The following is a 16,807-nucleotide window of genomic DNA, read 5'->3' on the forward strand; positions in this document are numbered from 1 at the left end:
AATCAAAGCTACATCACTCAAGGTTTACTTCTCCCAATAGAGCCTACAACAATAAGTGCAGATCTTTTATTAGGAGGGCATTTTCAGACATTCTGAAGAAATTGCACCCAAGAGATATATTGCAAACAAGTAAGTCAGGATGAGACCAAAGTGTTTCTACTAAAAAGCCCGATAATCTCAATGCACCATCTCCTGCAGAAAGTATTACATCCCAGTTTGGCATAAATACACCCCTGCTCCCACACAAGAGCCTAACATGGACTTTTGCAGGGCTTTATTACTCCTTGATTATTTCAGCTGGTTCCTTAAGAGTTCATCCCAACTGGTTCTCACTCCACTTTAGAAGAGGGAAATGTTTTGTCAGGGAACAAGTCAGTCTAAGGTAACAGAAAAATCACTATAGTAAGCTCCTTAAGCAGCAGAAGCCCTGTTATTTATAAGGTGACAATAATATTAGACTGTCTAGATGGTCTAAAGTCTTTTGAAAGCAGCATGGAGAGGAGGTAGGCTCATTAGAAGTATTTTAAACCCATAATTTTTTTGTGGTTTCTCTAAAGTTTTACTGTTCTTATGTTGGTCTGTGCAGCTAGAGGGAGGCAAATCTGAAGACATTTAGCTGCATTATTTTAACTGGCCCAAATTTTGAGATATACAGGAACATGTGAAAGTGTTTTTTTTCCCTACAGGACAAACAGCTGTGTTTCTAACAGGAGGTTACAACTTCAATATATTGTACAGCAATGTTATTATTTGCATAGTCATTGGAAAATATAGGGCAGAAGGGTATTTGTGTTATGATGACAACTGTCACACTAAATCCACCATAAACTGATGAAGTGCTTTTTGTTCACTTTTAGGACACGCCTAAAACACTCTTGAGTTTCCTTTCAATGGTTTTCTGAAACTAATCTCTGGCCTTTGCAGCAATTCCAATGCCATACACAGGCAAGAAGCTTCCAGCACATTATTAACTCTGCAGGACTCAGTTTCTACTATCTATGTGGCCCACATGACAACTGCTTGATGAGCTGTGAGAAGTTTTGCTTCATTCTATAGTTAAAAGAGTGCATCTTTGTAAAGCTCTATCTTAATTAGAAATTCCACTGCACAAACACTATCTTGAACTACCAGTTAAAAATACAAGTTTATATTGCTGTAATTTCCAATAATGAACAGTAACTACAGCTTTTAAGGATGTAAGTGTAGGACAAAAGATACAGTTGAATTAACTTAATCTCAGTGAGTTATAGATTAAGTTACTGGCAACCTGGATCTTTCTGTCCATCACTTTTAGTCCTCACTTACAAAAAGTCTTAATTTTACAACACTCCCTGTCATAGTAAACCCATTCTGGGTTAAACTGATTAATGCTTTTGTTACCCTCTTCCTCCTCCACTACCATTTCTACTAAGACACAGGGACATGACCAAACTGGTTCTGTGTGTTTGAAAATGGGTAACAGAAGCTCTTCACCTTTAGGTCAAGTCTGGCAGGGCCTAAAGCTCTTAAGATAGTCCATTAGCTATGTGAGTGAGACTTGTACATTAAACACAACAAAGTTTAAAAAGCCCCAAGGGCATGAAAGCAGAAAAGACTGGTCACTTTTACTTCCAAATATGATAAAATTCCTGTATGCTTGTACAATTTGTCAGAGCTTTTATCTCCTTCCCTAGCTCATACTCTATGCATTCTGTTGGTAGCATTCTTTACTACAAGAAGTACAAAAATGCAGGATTACATATATGATATCAGGGCTTTAGGCTAGGACTGAAACACTGAGACTTTCCATTCCATAGAAGTTATTTTCTAGTTCATATAGATATTAAAATACACCAGCCAGAAGAAGGTGCAGTGAAGCTATCTCATATTGATTTGCTGGTACCTAGGGATTCAAAACTACAATATTTAAGTGCAATATAAGATTACATAGAGAAAAGTATCAGAAAATTAAAGTACTTCAGTTTTTATGCTTTTTAATAAAATGATGCTTTGAAGAAGAGCAGGTACTTAACATTCTTAAGATGTTTTCTTTCTAGCCTACAACCAGATGCTGTTTCTGGTAGTCATTAAAAGCTAGCAGCAGACTCTGACCTATTAGTCTGGCTCAGATCACCTAACATTAACCTGAATGCTGCTTGAACCACTACAGTTGAACAGCACTGGTAAATTCAGAATTTCATTTGTCATAAGAAATGTTTCTGAAACCTAACTTCAACACTACTCATACATTCAGCAAAATGTATCTTGACTTACATGCAGAGAACTGACTAACTGGAAGTAGAGGTGAAATATCTTGAAAATTTTTTTCCTAGGACCAGTTAAGCCATTGCAAATAAACCAACAGCCACTTTGGAATTTGGCTAGTCAGAATGCAAATTTACCAGGGACTCCTGTCAAAGCTGGATTTTTTAGAGACTGAAGGTCTACTTACATGCAACACTAACATACCACTTCAACCATCTCATTTACAAGTGAAACTTCATCCTATGGGACAGGACTTTAATTCCTCTTCAGGTTTGTCAGTTATGGAGTACTAAATGAGGTGGAATGGTGATACTGAAGCTGTAGGTAGTGATTGCCATTTAGATACACCATTAAAATCACATTTCTACTCAGAGCAGCATTCACAGTGGGTGTGAATTGAATGACATGCTGGATGACAGCACAAACCAAACTGTTTTGCTTTCCCATACCAGGCCACAAATTCAGCTCTAACCAAGCTTGCTGGTCCACAGGTTGCACAAACATTTAAACAGAACAACAGTTAAACAGGTTGCATATCAGCTCACCCTGCTGTCTTAGGCTCAGCTTCTTAGGTACTCCACTTTACAGTATATTAAGTTAAAGAAGCATAGTTTAATATCTCAAGACAGTCTTTTAAAGACCTCAGAGGTCTAACAGATTCAGCTCAGCAGGCAGCAGCAGTGGCACAGGTCTTATCTGCCTTGCCTACACCCCTGCACAAAAGTGTTTATAGATTTTCTCAAACAGATCTAGCTACAGCACTGCATTGCCTCTCTTTTACATAAGCAAGGGCAAAAGAAATTGTTATCTGAAAAGCTTAACATGATTTTAATTGTTCTTTGTATGCACTTGAAGTCAAAGACATCTCTTTTAAAAAACTGGTTATGGAAACTAGTTATGTTGATAGTACATTGTTTTCTACTCATTCAATATACTTTTAGGATTATTAGGATTTCTCAATAGCTATTAAGCAAAACTAAAGGCAGCTGATGTTTTCCTATGGTCTCTGTAAATCCAAGTTTGAATACTTTAAAAAATGCTTTGTTTACTTAGTTCAGCAATAACCCTTCAGTGACCTCACATTCCAGCAGTTAGTTTAGTTTTGTCTGTATATTGAAACCTGCACACTATGGGGGAGATTCTGAAGCAGTTTGTAAGTTTCTCCAGATGACTGGAGACCCTCCTCTTTACTCACTGCAGCAGTTGTCACAATCACTTGAGCCATCCATCTATCCATCCCATATAAAAATAAGAGGAAGCATCTTCTCATTAGGAACCATCTTGCATTTAAGGTAATCTGACACCAGAAATTCCAAGGGACTTTACAAGTGCTTGAGACTATTCCTGTACTTAGTTTCAGTTACAGGAATACTGTGCATAACTGGGTGCACAACACCTATTTGTGCTCAGAGTTACTTAGTGAGGCAACCACGTTTTCCACCTCTACCACCACCACCAGTGGACATAAGATTCTACTCAGCTTGAGAGTAAAGATGGCTCAAGCTGAAACACCTTAATCCCATGTTGTTACCCAGTGCTGCATCATTACATACTTTTTTAATCTCATATTCAACCTTCGGTTTGCGGTCCCGCCTCTAGACACAAGAACATCCATTTTTTCAGTTTTGCCAAGTTTACTGACAAGATACAAGCTTAATCATTTGCCATGAGTAACGTGGGATATACTGGCTCCTGCTTGCTTGCACTAAGACAGTTGTGGTTACAACAGTGTGTACAGAGTTGTACAGCTCAATTCCCCACATTTTCTTCCTGAAGTCTACCTTTAGATTAACATTTCTCTTAGTGACCTAAGGCAGACATAGCAGAGCTCAGTTATCTCTTTTGACAGTGACCAGTGTTCCTGCTACCCAGGCACAGGTGAGAAAGAAGGTAATGTGACCAAAGGGTAGCAGCCTCTTCAGCTGTAAGCCATGCAATGGCTTTTCTTTTATACTTCTAACACTATGCTATTGTTAGACTCCCAGGACAGCAGTATGGTTTATGCATTCATCTGGAAATACATATTTAAGCCCCTGTACAGTTGGTATTGCTTGATCTAGACATTAGATCTCTCTTGAATCAGCAGCTATTTTAATCAAAAGCCTAAAAATTACTGAAGTGTTATTCACATGCAGCCACAAAGTATTTGATCCCTGGATGAGTCATACCTGCTTTGTACTGCTAACAGAGGCCAGAGCCAATAGCTACAGATGAACCAAGTTAATTCTTCTGTCTTATGCATAAAGCAGTTATTCAAGGTTCAAACACAGCAATACTGTGCTGATGTAAAAAGCAAAGCAGACCATCTTGCTATTCAAATATAAACTTTAGCCTCCAGAATTATTTCCCCCAAGAAAGAATGAAACTGGAGTCTATAATATTGGCCTACAAAACACACCTCAGATACCCTCTGCTAACAGGTGGCTTTATTCCAATACACCAATGTCAAAAGCTTATGACAGATAATACTACATATGCCAACTCACTTCTTTGGGTTCCATATCAAACTTCTTTGGGCCCATCTGTTCCTTTGGCCCCATACTGGCAGCTGCCCAGGCCTTCGGAGGGTTCTGTAACTGCGGAGATGACACTTGCTGCTGCCTGTCAGCTTTTTCCCAAGCCTCTCGAGTCTCCTGCTTCTTTTGTTCTGGCTCCTCCCTAACATGCGCAGCCCAAGCCTTCACAGGCTCCTGCTTCTTTTGCTCTGGCTCTTCCCTAACAGGCACTTCCCATGTTTTCATAGGGTCTGGCTTCTTTTGTTCTGGTTGCTCCCTAGTTTGGGTTACCCAAGGTTTTGGAGATTCCTGCTTTTCTTCTGGTTCTTCCTTAACTTTGGTTACCCAAGGTTTTGAGGACTCCTGCTTTTTCTGTTCCTGCTCTTCCCTAACTTTTGTTACCCATGGCTTAGGTGATTCCTGTTTCTTCTGGTCCTGCTCTTCCCTGACCTTTGCTACCCAAGGTTTGGGAGACTCCTGCTCCTCTTGGACACGTGCTACCCATGCCTTTGGAGCTTCTGGCTTCTTCTGTTGTTCCTCCTCCACACGGCTCTCCCAGGGCTTTGCAGACTCACGCTTCTGTTCCTCCTCTTTACCATGAGCTTCCCAAGGCTTTGGAGAATCTGGTCTCTTGAGTTCTTGCTGTCTAACACGAGCTTCCCAAGGCTTTAAGGTCTCTTGTTTCTGCTTCTGTTCCTGCTCTTTAACATCAACAAGCATCTCCCAGGACTTTGGAGGTTCTTGTTTTCTAGCACACTCAGCTTCCCAAGATCTGGGCTCTTCTGGCTTCTTCTTGACAGAGTATTCTGCTTCAGGCAAATAACGCCTGTTGAGAAACTATATAGACCAAAGAAACTTAATGGCTCCCAAGAACACATTTTGCTACTACAGTTCAGGTCAGTTAAATAAGGTCACCCAGCTACTGAAAACTGCTGACTCAAAGCAGAGCCTAGACAGTCTAAGCACTAGTCATAGAAACTGTGGCCATGGCTTTATCCTACAACACTGCAGACTAGCTTTGCTTGGCATGCCACAGAGAAACAGGGAACAGTGCTGAACAGCACAAGTAAAATCCAACTGAGTGAACCTACTGCCCTTATCCTCAATGCTACCTCATGTTCCTAGGCAGTAACGATATCAAGTTCAAGTGTGATTTTTATAAAAGTAGCTCTCCTTCTAAGCACTAAAAAGCTCTGGTACTATATTAGCAGACATTCTGCTAAGCATCCCAAAATATTAGACCCAGTAACCAAGTATAACCCTCATTCTTAGTGGAGTTTTGATACTAAAATGTCACCAGAATCTCAGATTAAATACCACGGGACTTCAACTGCAGGCTGCGTTTAGTGTTAAGTCTGAGCATTAAATGATGATGCCCTAAGCTTTTCTAAGTTACCACTTGGTCATGAACAGGAAGTAAATACATGAAGTGAAGAATGTACAAGGCTCACTGGCTGAGACATTTTTCTGGCTAGATACCAGATAAGAGTCAGGTAACAGTGTTAGCAGTAAGTTACAAAAACTTGTTCTAGAGTACACCCTCTAGTGGGATACCTGGGAAACAGGGATTCAGCATTTTAAGAACCAGTAATTCCACTCGGAAAAAGACACCCCTCCCCACCTTTTGAACCAGGCCTAATGATTTCTATGGTACTGACAGTCAAAGCATAAGTTCAGGAGTCTGAAGTGCTGCTGAAACTGGTCTACACACCCCCGTGCACACAAGCCTTTCTTGGGTTTCCTACCTTCCTGACAAATCAGTAAGACCAACATTCTCAAACCCACCAATATCAAGCCTACTGCAACAAGCTTAGCTTTTCAGCAGATGTCTATTTTCTCTATTCCATAGTACACAAAAGATCAATGTTCCCACTCTAAAGGCAGATGCTTTGTTTTAGTCAGGAAAGTGCCAGAGCAATAAAGTACTATACTGCTTCATGTAATCCTTCTCCATTCATCCCAGAATACAACACCAGATGCCAAAATTTGGGGTTAAAAACAAATGCAATCAAGTCTTTAATGCTTCCTACATCAAGCAACACTTAAATTACTGTTCAGACACCCTTTTTAAGTTTAAAAAAGGGCAGCAGAAGAGCATTTACAAATGTGTCTGAAAAAAAATCACAATACTAAAAGGCAAGCAATTAACAGTAGAGTATCTTACCTCCTGTGGCTGTATTTCAGATTTCATAAGCTCCATAATGGATTCTAGAGAAAGGATGTTAATTTGTTTCAACTGATCAAATGCAAAAGGGCAGATCAAACAGAAGCAGCTCTTTAAATATATTTAAATAGCAGTACCAATTTGCTAAACCAGATATTCTGAAAGCTCAGCTTGCCATTCAACATGCTATTTCTAGACAAGCTTTAATTTTCTAAGTTTTGCAGCTGCAGAAGTTTAGAGTTAAACAAGAAACATTTTATAGTATTCATAATTTTGTTATTCTAATATGTAACTTTCCCTACACACCAGACAGTCCCCACATCTTCAACTTGCTCAGAAGGCAAAAGCACTCTATTACTATGATTTAAAGGGGTTTTTTTATGTTACTAGCTAAAATAGGGCTGCAAGCCCTGCAGGTTCCCTTTCAGTTACTACATTGCAAGCAAACTACAGCACAGCATTAGATTTAGCACCAAGCTATGCAAATTCAGTGCTCGGTTCAGGCCTTTCCCAACACTGATATAAAAATTGAACCCTGTAATATTTCACCTGATTCTTTGGCAGACTCTCCTTTTGACAGCTGTCTTGTTTTCTCAGGTTTTCTATTTACTTCTTCCAATTCTTTTACTGGCACAGTGGTGCGAGGAGTTGGGATACTTTCGAAGTAGCCAGAGTCTAGAAGCTTGGACAGCAGGTCCTTCATGTGTTTATCTAAAGAGTAAAAACCCATAAAGTTAAAACAGCAAAATCTGAAATTAAGAGGCATTCAGATTACAGATTAAGACTTGTTACTTGCTCCCTTCATATGAACTGCAGTTACTCCAAGTTTACACATCTTACCAAGCTATAGCAAAATGTTTTAGTAAAGGAAATTATTTATTAGACTGCTTAATTTAATGCAGTTGAAAACATCTTTGCAATTCCAGGGCAAGGCTGCAGCCTGTGTTTAATGCCCACAAGGTAAACACAGAGCCACCTGGTCTCCCATATGCTTGGAAAGGGCTTTGTTTACCACGTATAAGCTAGCCAGCTTTGATATTAAAATCATGTGAGACTGCAACAGAGGTAAAGCTAAACAGTCACAATGGAACTACTCTACAAGACACTCTTGCTGATAACAGGACTGTGTCTCAGAAAGAAAAGTTAAGAACTGTAGAAACAAGCAGGGGAAATGCAAGGGAGTGATCCCAGAATGAACTTACTCCTCTGAAGCTGGAAAAGATTCAGAGCTGACATGGTTGAACAAGAGCTTAACTGTACTCAGAAGCACTGTCCCGTTTGCTCCTCTGTGCAAACAAGAGACAGCAGCTCATAGTACAGCGTAAGACCTCAGAAGTAACAGTGGTTCTAGAAGTTGTTTCAGAGGAGCTGGAAACAAGACAGCCTTGAAAACAGGAAGAACTTTCAGTGAAAGATCACTCCTACCAGTGACAACCACACAAACAAGAATTCTAGCTAGAATTTACTATGGCTATAAAAAACTGTCTTCCAAGGAAATGGATGCTAATAAAACAACCTAACAGCTTTATCTGAAGTCTAGCTTGCACACAAAGGGATGCAAGACAGACACTAAAGGGACAGAGACACTGATAAACAATCAATTCATGTCAACAGATACAAGGCTAAGGTTACCAGCCTGTAGCAATCCAGGCATGCAGTTTGTCCAGAACTGCATGGGAAGATTTAACACCTAGCTGCCAGTTCAGCTACCTGTATGTGGAAGTTGAACAGGTCACACTAATGCTCTGTTCTAACAGTTACTGACATTGCTGTCAGGAATAAATGGAAGATTGCTGCCACACAGCTGCTACAAGACTGGCATAAACACAACAAGCAAGGGCTGTTTGCAATAGAAAGATACTACAACTCAATTAAGGGCAGTTTCCTCACAAGCAAGTTGTAAACAGCAACACAATGTGTATGTTGGCTTACAACCAGGGATTTTGGAATTGTGCCACAAATGGAAGAAGATCTGCAGAATCCTACTCTTGAAAAGTAAGGACACTTCCATTACATCAAAGAAAGACTGCAACTGTGCATGATGAGAAATCCCAGCAAATTCCATTAACAACTAGTGTGGCGTCCTGCACTGTAGGGAGAGAAGAGGTATGAGTCTAGAATTCCTACAAAGAAAGGAGACTCTTCAATGCTGTGGAACCTTCAGCCCATGGCCAATGAAGCTTTGTAATATGTCAGGGTACTCAACTAAGCATTTCGTGGCTGGGAACTGTTCCAAGCTTTACCCATTTGCACATAACTAAACAAAAAGCTTCCCACTGTTCTGAAAGGTATTCATGCATCAGGTTTTGAATTGCTACCATTAGTATTCCTCAAAAATACACTAGTACACTGATTGAAGAGTAAATCCTGACTGGAAAATGAAAGCACATGGCATTGATTGACCTGTACTTAACTGAACTGGGAACAGCCATTCATCCTTGGATAATCAAGATACACACATCACCTGAAAGTAGTTAGTTTGGTAACCTCCCATGTGTATTCACTGGCTTTAAGATGTTTAACAAGGACACAAATTTTAGATCTTTAAGTTATTTCTCTAGATAAGACACTCACATGTTGTTCCAACCACAGGTTTCTCACTTCCTTCTAGAAGGTCCCAGAAGTAGAGAGATGATTGCTCCATCTGGTCTTCAACACTGAAACAAATGACAGTTTTACCAGGTAGAACCATAGCCAAGATCAAGTGCTGCACTATCCCAATAACCCTCATTTTACAACATTCACTAATGTCCAGCCTTCATATATGTCCTGCATACAGAGTGAATAGTAAGCCCTGAAATCACTGGAAGCAATTCAGCTGTCTCTGTTTGCACAGAGATTTAACCTAGCAAACCTAACTTCTTTTGTTGGCCAATATAGAGATCCTAAGCACTGTCCCACAAAACCACATGGCTGAATTTCATTACAAGCCAGGATTCCCAAGCAGGGCAACAACTGCTGTTTATGCTGTTTAATCAGCTGGTCACATTTACTGCATGAACTTGTACAGGTGCAACCAACAACAGCTGCCATTCTCACTAACTAGCAGCTCCTGGAAAACCTTACTATAGGTCCAAGATCCACCTCCTCCAGAAGATGGAATTTTCAGTCCACTGCAATGAAAGACAGTATCCCAAAGGAAATGATTATGCTTCTTGTAGAAGTAATACCAAAAGAGTAAACTAGAAACAAAGTTACTTCATTGGGATGAGACAGTCCTGTTGTGTAGCTTTTTGTAAGCAGCTGTTCTTTGGAAGTAGTTAACTAAAGAGCAAAGACTAGGCAAGTCTAGTGTATGACAAGTGACCAGAATTTTGAGGCACCTAAAGAATTAGTCCACAGTCAAACATGACTTATCCATAAAGTGTCTCAGCTTACCACTTAGAAACTACTTATTCCATATTCAAATACTATTCTTGCTGCACTACCCTACCACACAGGCTGTCACACTAAGCATGAGCCATCACAGCACCAGAGCAGTGCCACATGAGCACTGATTCTGACACTACCTCTGTAACACCATGCATGACATTTAGTGCAGAGGTATCAAAAACTTTAGGCAATTTTTTAAAACTACTTTGAAGCTAACAGCAAGAGCACCTCAGGAGCACCATCTTACATTCCTTGGAATAAAGAAGCACACCTGAATCATCAATGTAAATGGAATACAGAAAGAGTTCTGATTTTACTGCACTTTTTTCATTTCATGAGCAGTGAGAACTCAGAGAAGCAGAACATCCCCAGCCTCCCTGCTAAGGATGGTACTGGACTGTGCCCCCTCAGTCCCACAGGGAGATGTAAAATGGCAAAGTCTGTCTGTAACCTGCACCTGGGGCTGTAATTATTGCAGCTTCCCTCTAAAGCTCTGAGTGAGGTAAATCTTCACATTCCTAATCTCAGACAAAAGCAAGTGTACTGAAGAGAATTTTAATTAATGTTCCAAAACATGGTATTTAAAGACACAGCAGTGTCAAACAGAGGACATTTACCACAACATATGAAGCACACTAATAGACAAAAACCCCTGAACTTACCTCAAGTTCTCATTTCTTTCTGGACATGTCAGTTTTGCAAATCTTATGAGGTAGTCTAGTTCTTTAGAAGGCAGGTATATTGCACCATTCACACCACCTTTGAAATCTTTCTGAACATGCTCTTGAGTGAAGTTCTGTAGCACATACTGGACTTGAAGTATTGTACGCAGCTTCTTCTTCTCTGCTTCCAGCTTCAATAGGCTCTCTCTCCTCTGAGCCTTCTTCTGTGCTTTCAGCAGCTATTTTAATGCCAAATTCAACAATTAAACACAATTTACTGTCTAATCCTGCTTAGTAACAAGATTCTGGGACAAAACATTGAGTTCTAATATTGATTATCCTACAATGAGGAAACTAACTGTTTGTTATGGTTAGATAAGAGAAGCCCCTAATTCCTCAGATATCCAGAATCTTTTCAGCTCCTCCATTGGAAGAGCTCTCCATTTATCTACTGTCTACACATCTAACTTTCAGTCAAACTGGATACTAGTAGCTTCACTTGTGATAGCCAGACCCTGATTATGCCTAATAGTTGTTTTATTGTAACAGCTTTTAAAGAAAATGATGGAATTGATACCAATGCATCAATCCAGGCCTAGCTGATCTTTAACATTTACCACAGAGTTATAGAGGCAGAAGTTGTCTCCTAGTAAGTTGTCTCAAGTTTCTCCTAGTAAGACAACTGCTCTTCATTTTTGAATACCCCAGCTTAAAGGATACAGCAGAATCCTACAATTATTTCTGTTAGCAGAAGGCTAAAACATTCATTAAATAAGCAACAATATGGAATTACAGAACACATACAGAATATGCATTCAAGTCTCTCATCATGCACTAACAGAACTACCCAGCAGAAGCTATCCAAGTAACTGCAGAATTTAAAATGCCTCAATATGTGTCACAATCTATGAAAATTTTGTTCCCTACAACACACTGCAAAGGACGCAAGGATGCTGTTGCCAGAATGGCCCCAGTGTTCCAGTAATGGCTATTGACTGTAGAATCCATTTCAATAGAAGCAGTGCCAAGTTAAAAACAAGGTGGGTTAGCCTTTAAATACAGCATAAGTTCAAGAACAAACATGAACTGGTAGAATGCTGGATTACTTAAAACACCTGCACAAAGATACACTGGGTCATAAAGTACCAGTCCTTCAGCATTCTGTAGAAATAATGCCAGAGCAGTGACTAATCATGTTTAGCTTCCCTACCACTACCTTGGATCAAATCTTCTATAAGTGTAGAATTTGCTTGAGCCAAGAGACCAGTTTCTCCAAAGATAAAAACACTTGCTTGCATAAAAATAATGTATGGAGTGGCTTAAATCCTGCACAAAGACCTAAATAAAGCACTAATTCAGTGTCTTGCCACTATTAGAGACAATTATGGCAGATTGAGTAGCAAACTCCACAAGCTTCAGTTAAATTTTACTGAGGGATGTACTTCTCATTGAAGTCAAAGTGATTTAAAACCAGCACTTTCCCTCACCAGAAGCAGTAAAAAATTCAGTTTGGAAGGGATCTTGGGACATCATCTATGCCAACCTCCAGAAAGGCTACAGGGAATCCAGACCAGATTGCTCGGAGCTTTGTGCAGTCAAGCATTGAAGAAATCCAAGGACAGATTTTACCACTTCCCTAGGCAGCCTGCTTCTAATGTTTAATCACCCACTGAGTGACCATTTCCTCCTACCTGGTTAGCATCTATTTCAAGTAATGATCATTGCTTCTCCTACCACATCTCTCAGCAAAAATCCCAGCTCCACCCTTTCAGTATTTGCTGTCTGAAGGATAATTGTGCATCTCCTGGCAAGCCTTCACTTCACCAGGCCCAACAAGCCCAGATGTTCCAGGCTCTCCCCACAGGTCTCATTTTCCAGGCCCCAGCAATTCAGGGGCCCACCACTGGAGTCACTGAAGCTTCTTTAGACTTTGCCTACCAAGTGATCAGAAACAGACAACTGGTTAACAAGCACCAAATAATCAGTTCTCCTTAATCAACTGCTCCTCATATGCCTAAGCTTCACTGCTGCAGAGAAACCAGACAAGAACTTCCTAGCAAGGGGTGCACTGGAATAGAAATGTAGTCATTAAAGTAGTAGCACAAAGTTCTGCGGTTACCTCCTGTCAATATAGAGAAGAATAGTTATACTTACATCTTGGCTAAGCCCTGAAAAAGTCTTGTGAAGCTCCTTGGCAAATTCCAGGTTGTGCACTACTTCATCATATTTCTCTACTGCCTCCTACAAAGGAATAGATTAAAAATGTATTTTTCATGCCTAAGAGTACTGATTGCAACTCTATTGCCTTGTACTTAAATTCTAATTGTGAAGAATTTAGTGTGTTCTTCTCTGAAACTGTGGCTTTTTAAAGATACTGTGTCAGGGGCTGGTACTTTAATTTCATATATCATTCACCTGTAACTGTCTGAGATGCAGTTCAAAGCCAGATCATACCACCAGATAGATATCCAACAAGTTTTCCTATATAGGTCTTGGCAATCAGAGGTAAACAGCTATTTAAAATCAGACTGGTCTAAAAACCTGGAAGGAATACAGGAGAAATTCAGCACAGATCTTCTACCCTCATGCTTAACTGAACACCTTTAAAGAAAATTTGTTCAAACTTTAGAAATATACACAGCAAGTCATACTTCCAGAAATAAGTCTTTCCAATTTAGTTTCCACAAAAGAAGCCATGTTCCTGTCTTTACTAATGACTTGAACCAATATTTTACTGGCTAGTCTTCAAAAATAATTGCAGTGGATTATTAATTGCATTTTGATATACCCCATTTTTAATGGGTTAATTAATTTCTCCAAGTTCCCTTGTCAGCTCTGAAGATAGCAAAATGCTGTAGTCCAGACATGCTGCCCATATCTTCACACCACAAGGCATGAAGTAACAAGTTTAATTCCAGTTATTCACAGGTGTTTTACATCCAGTTTGGTTTATGCTCCTGACATGATATCACAGGTTTTTCTAGAACAGGCCCATCAGTCTAACATAAAGCTCGTTCACAGCAGTGTTAGTGTTTCATCAGTGCAGTGACAAAAGCTTAATCTACTGTCCCAATAAGATTTGGGACATCTGCAAATTCCATATGTGTTCCTAAGCAACTGAAAAACAAGTTATACATTCATTTGTTCAGTTTGATTGCTCAGTTCCTTTTATTCCCTTGTTGGTGACATACTAGACACCACCTGGACTAAATGCTACTCAACACAAAGTGCAAGCTCTCACCTGGTAGTTTAGGTTTGTCTTCACACAATTTACCAAGCAGCTTTGAAGTACTATTTAGCAATTCACTCAGCATTTGAGAGAAGGACTTCTAAGAATCCAATGCCCACATATTTGAGGAAGACTCACAATTCACACCAACAATTTACTAGTCAGGTTACAGCAATTGTGCTTTTAACAACACAAATTGCAGAGTAAAACTCTGCACCTGAAAACACCAAGAACAGCTACCACTGCTTTCATGCCAGGCTGGACCTCAGCCCACAGGAAAGCAATAGCTTTCTTCTGTCACACCTGTTATTAACATTCATTAACAGCACGTTGGAAGAACAGCACTGAGGAAAATCTGCTCAGCTTGCAAAAAGCACAATAAGCTGCTGGAAGCTCCTCATTCTTGAAACAAATGTTTCCTAATGTAAGGCTAGCACACACATTAGGTCTGGCAGGCATGCACCATAAGTAATTACAGCTTAATCCAAATTGCTTGCAAAACAAGTTCATCACCAGACATGCACTTCTTCCTCTGTGTGAGAAAATTAAAGCTATAGATGACATCAAGTCATATTAAGAACACCACTGTATTACAAGGCAGCTGGTTTCTTTAGGTGTTAAGTTCTATTAAGCTCTACTCCAGCTTCAATTTGTACATACACCACAAATTTGCATCTGAAAGTTACAAATGCAGTATCTTTCTATATCTTAACCACTGAAGCAGGGGACTTTACAAGATTATTAATTAAATATTGAGTGCATATGTGCTTCTACAATGGTCACCTTCACTATGAAGACTGAATTTAGTTCTTCATTTTAGTAGGCTAAGAAACTCCAGAAACTGAGATGAAGACACTAAAATGCAAAAAGTGAAGCTCAGCTAGGAATACTAAAAACCAGTAATCAAATTAATGCCATTTTCCAACACTGTCACCTAACAGCTTCTCACAGTCCAGGGCATATATACCAAAGCAGTCAATACATTCAAGACTATTCCAACTTACAGAACATTGTTCAACAGTCTCACTGTTCATGGCAGCAAACAGATTGTGAAGAACACCGATGATCTAAACACAAAAGTTTCTTGCCCACCTGATTGAAGATTGAGTTGAGAGGAATTGAAAGGTCATCAACCTACTCCAAACCATCAGATTTAATTAATTTACTTTTGCACTTGATATGGCAAGACACCACATCAGATTTTGTAGTTAAGTACTAAGTGACAATTTACTCCAGCAGGTTTACTCTACTTCTAAGAAGGCACCATTTCCCCCCTCTTATCCCACTTATGTCTAACTCTTTTCCAAATGATTCACAGTAAGAAAATAGAATTTGTGTTCTGACTGCTGCACTGTGATAAAGTTAGCAATCAGTGACATTTTTCCAGCTGGTTCATTAGCAGGATCAGCACTATCACTGAAGTGTCAGTATCCCTCATCAGACAATTACTCCTTAGCATGTGTCCACTACATTTTAAAAATATGACTCCTGGATTAGTAGAGCAATAAACTCTTTGGATTATGTGACAATACTACTCAGCTCTGCTAAAGTTTTCAAGTTACAGAAACTTGGTTTCAGATCTAAAAATCCATTCCAGACCAAGACAAAAAAGAGCCAACACTGTCAGTTATATTAACAGCTACTTGTAACCAACAGCACTGTGCAGACAACAGGCAATTTCAAGTAATAGCTGCTAATGAAGAAATCATGGGGATTAATTAGCCATCTCAGAATTCTTGAGGCTTAGGTTCTGGCACTGCACTGCCATATAGATCAGCTGCACACAGTTACCTCATTAAGAAACAGAAGTGCAGGAGCACTGAAGCTGAAAGTCTACAGAGCAAAGATAAACAGGGATCTTCTATTCCTTCAGGGAACACCATGAAGGTTAAAACAGGCAATGGAGCTCATGGGCTCAACATTCAGCCTGATAACCAATAATTTGTTAATTTGGTTTTGTGAAAAATACCTTTAGGTACTGCTTCTATAAAAACACCCTTGTCTCCTTCAGCAACCCATCCTTCCAGATCAGAAGGCTTTGAGGCTTTCCACTCCTGCCTAAAAAGCAAGAGCTTACCAATTGGTCTTGATTGAGGGCTTCCCCCTTCTTCAGACGATCTTTGTAATCTTCGAGTTTGAGCTGCAGAAAATTCAAAGTAAACATTATACAGAAATCAATACAAAAAATTAAGCAAGGGGTATGAGTGAAATACTGTAACATAGAACAGAAAACCTCCTACTTCCTCTTGTTTCTGGAGAAAAGAACACTGAGTTTTGCTATGCCTTTGATTCGGCAATTTCAGTCTGCAGGACTGTCTACTTCCTTTCCCTATCACTGATCTTTCAGTTCTTACTTGCTACTTTTGTTTCATTTAGGAACTATTAATGCATTGATCCAAGATCTTTAAATGGCTTCAAATACATCCAGTGTCCTTGTTTAAGGTAGGCTTGTTTAGCTTTCCCAAGTCAATGCTGGAATTTAGTTATATCATCCTTGAATAATCCTTGTTACATCTTTCAAAAATTTGGCTTTAGTTACATCAAAAATTTATAGCCCTGCTCCCTAAGAAAGTGGACAAGTGTACTCAGGGAGGAAATAAGATTTATTCCCAATATACCAAAGCAGTCTTTAAATGCTGAT

The 16,807-nt window shown here is 39.6% G+C and overlaps 1 protein-coding gene across 6 annotated transcripts in view; it reads right to left on the reverse strand.

The window, feature by feature from the left end:
• CAPRIN2 (caprin family member 2) overlaps window positions 1–16,807 on the reverse strand; it is a 32,963-nt gene that overhangs the window by 13,531 nt on the left and 2,625 nt on the right. For 4 of the 6 annotated variants that reach the window (XM_071422397.1, XM_071422395.1, XM_071422396.1 and 1 more), the window contains exons 3-9: window positions 16,244–16,306; window positions 13,092–13,178; window positions 10,938–11,176; window positions 9,478–9,560; window positions 7,453–7,614; window positions 6,904–6,947; window positions 4,731–5,576 (exon numbers count right to left, since the gene is read on the reverse strand). In XM_071422397.1, the coding sequence (XP_071278498.1) occupies window positions 4,731–5,576; window positions 6,904–6,947; window positions 7,453–7,614; window positions 9,478–9,560; window positions 10,938–11,176; window positions 13,092–13,178; window positions 16,244–16,306 (1,524 nt within the window). Of the gene's footprint in view, window positions 1–3,364; window positions 3,439–3,742; window positions 3,840–4,730; window positions 5,577–6,903; window positions 6,948–7,452; window positions 7,615–9,477; window positions 9,561–10,937; window positions 11,177–13,091; window positions 13,179–16,243; window positions 16,307–16,807 lie in introns of all 6 variants that reach the window. The other 2 variants (XM_071422399.1, XM_071422398.1) reach the window with 2 other exon arrangements.

This window comes from Agelaius tricolor, unplaced genomic scaffold, assembly GCF_023055355.1.
Source record: "Agelaius tricolor isolate 1412-34295 unplaced genomic scaffold, bAgeTri1.0.p SCAF_3, whole genome shotgun sequence".
Classification (NCBI taxonomy): Eukaryota; Metazoa; Chordata; class Aves; order Passeriformes; family Icteridae; genus Agelaius; species Agelaius tricolor.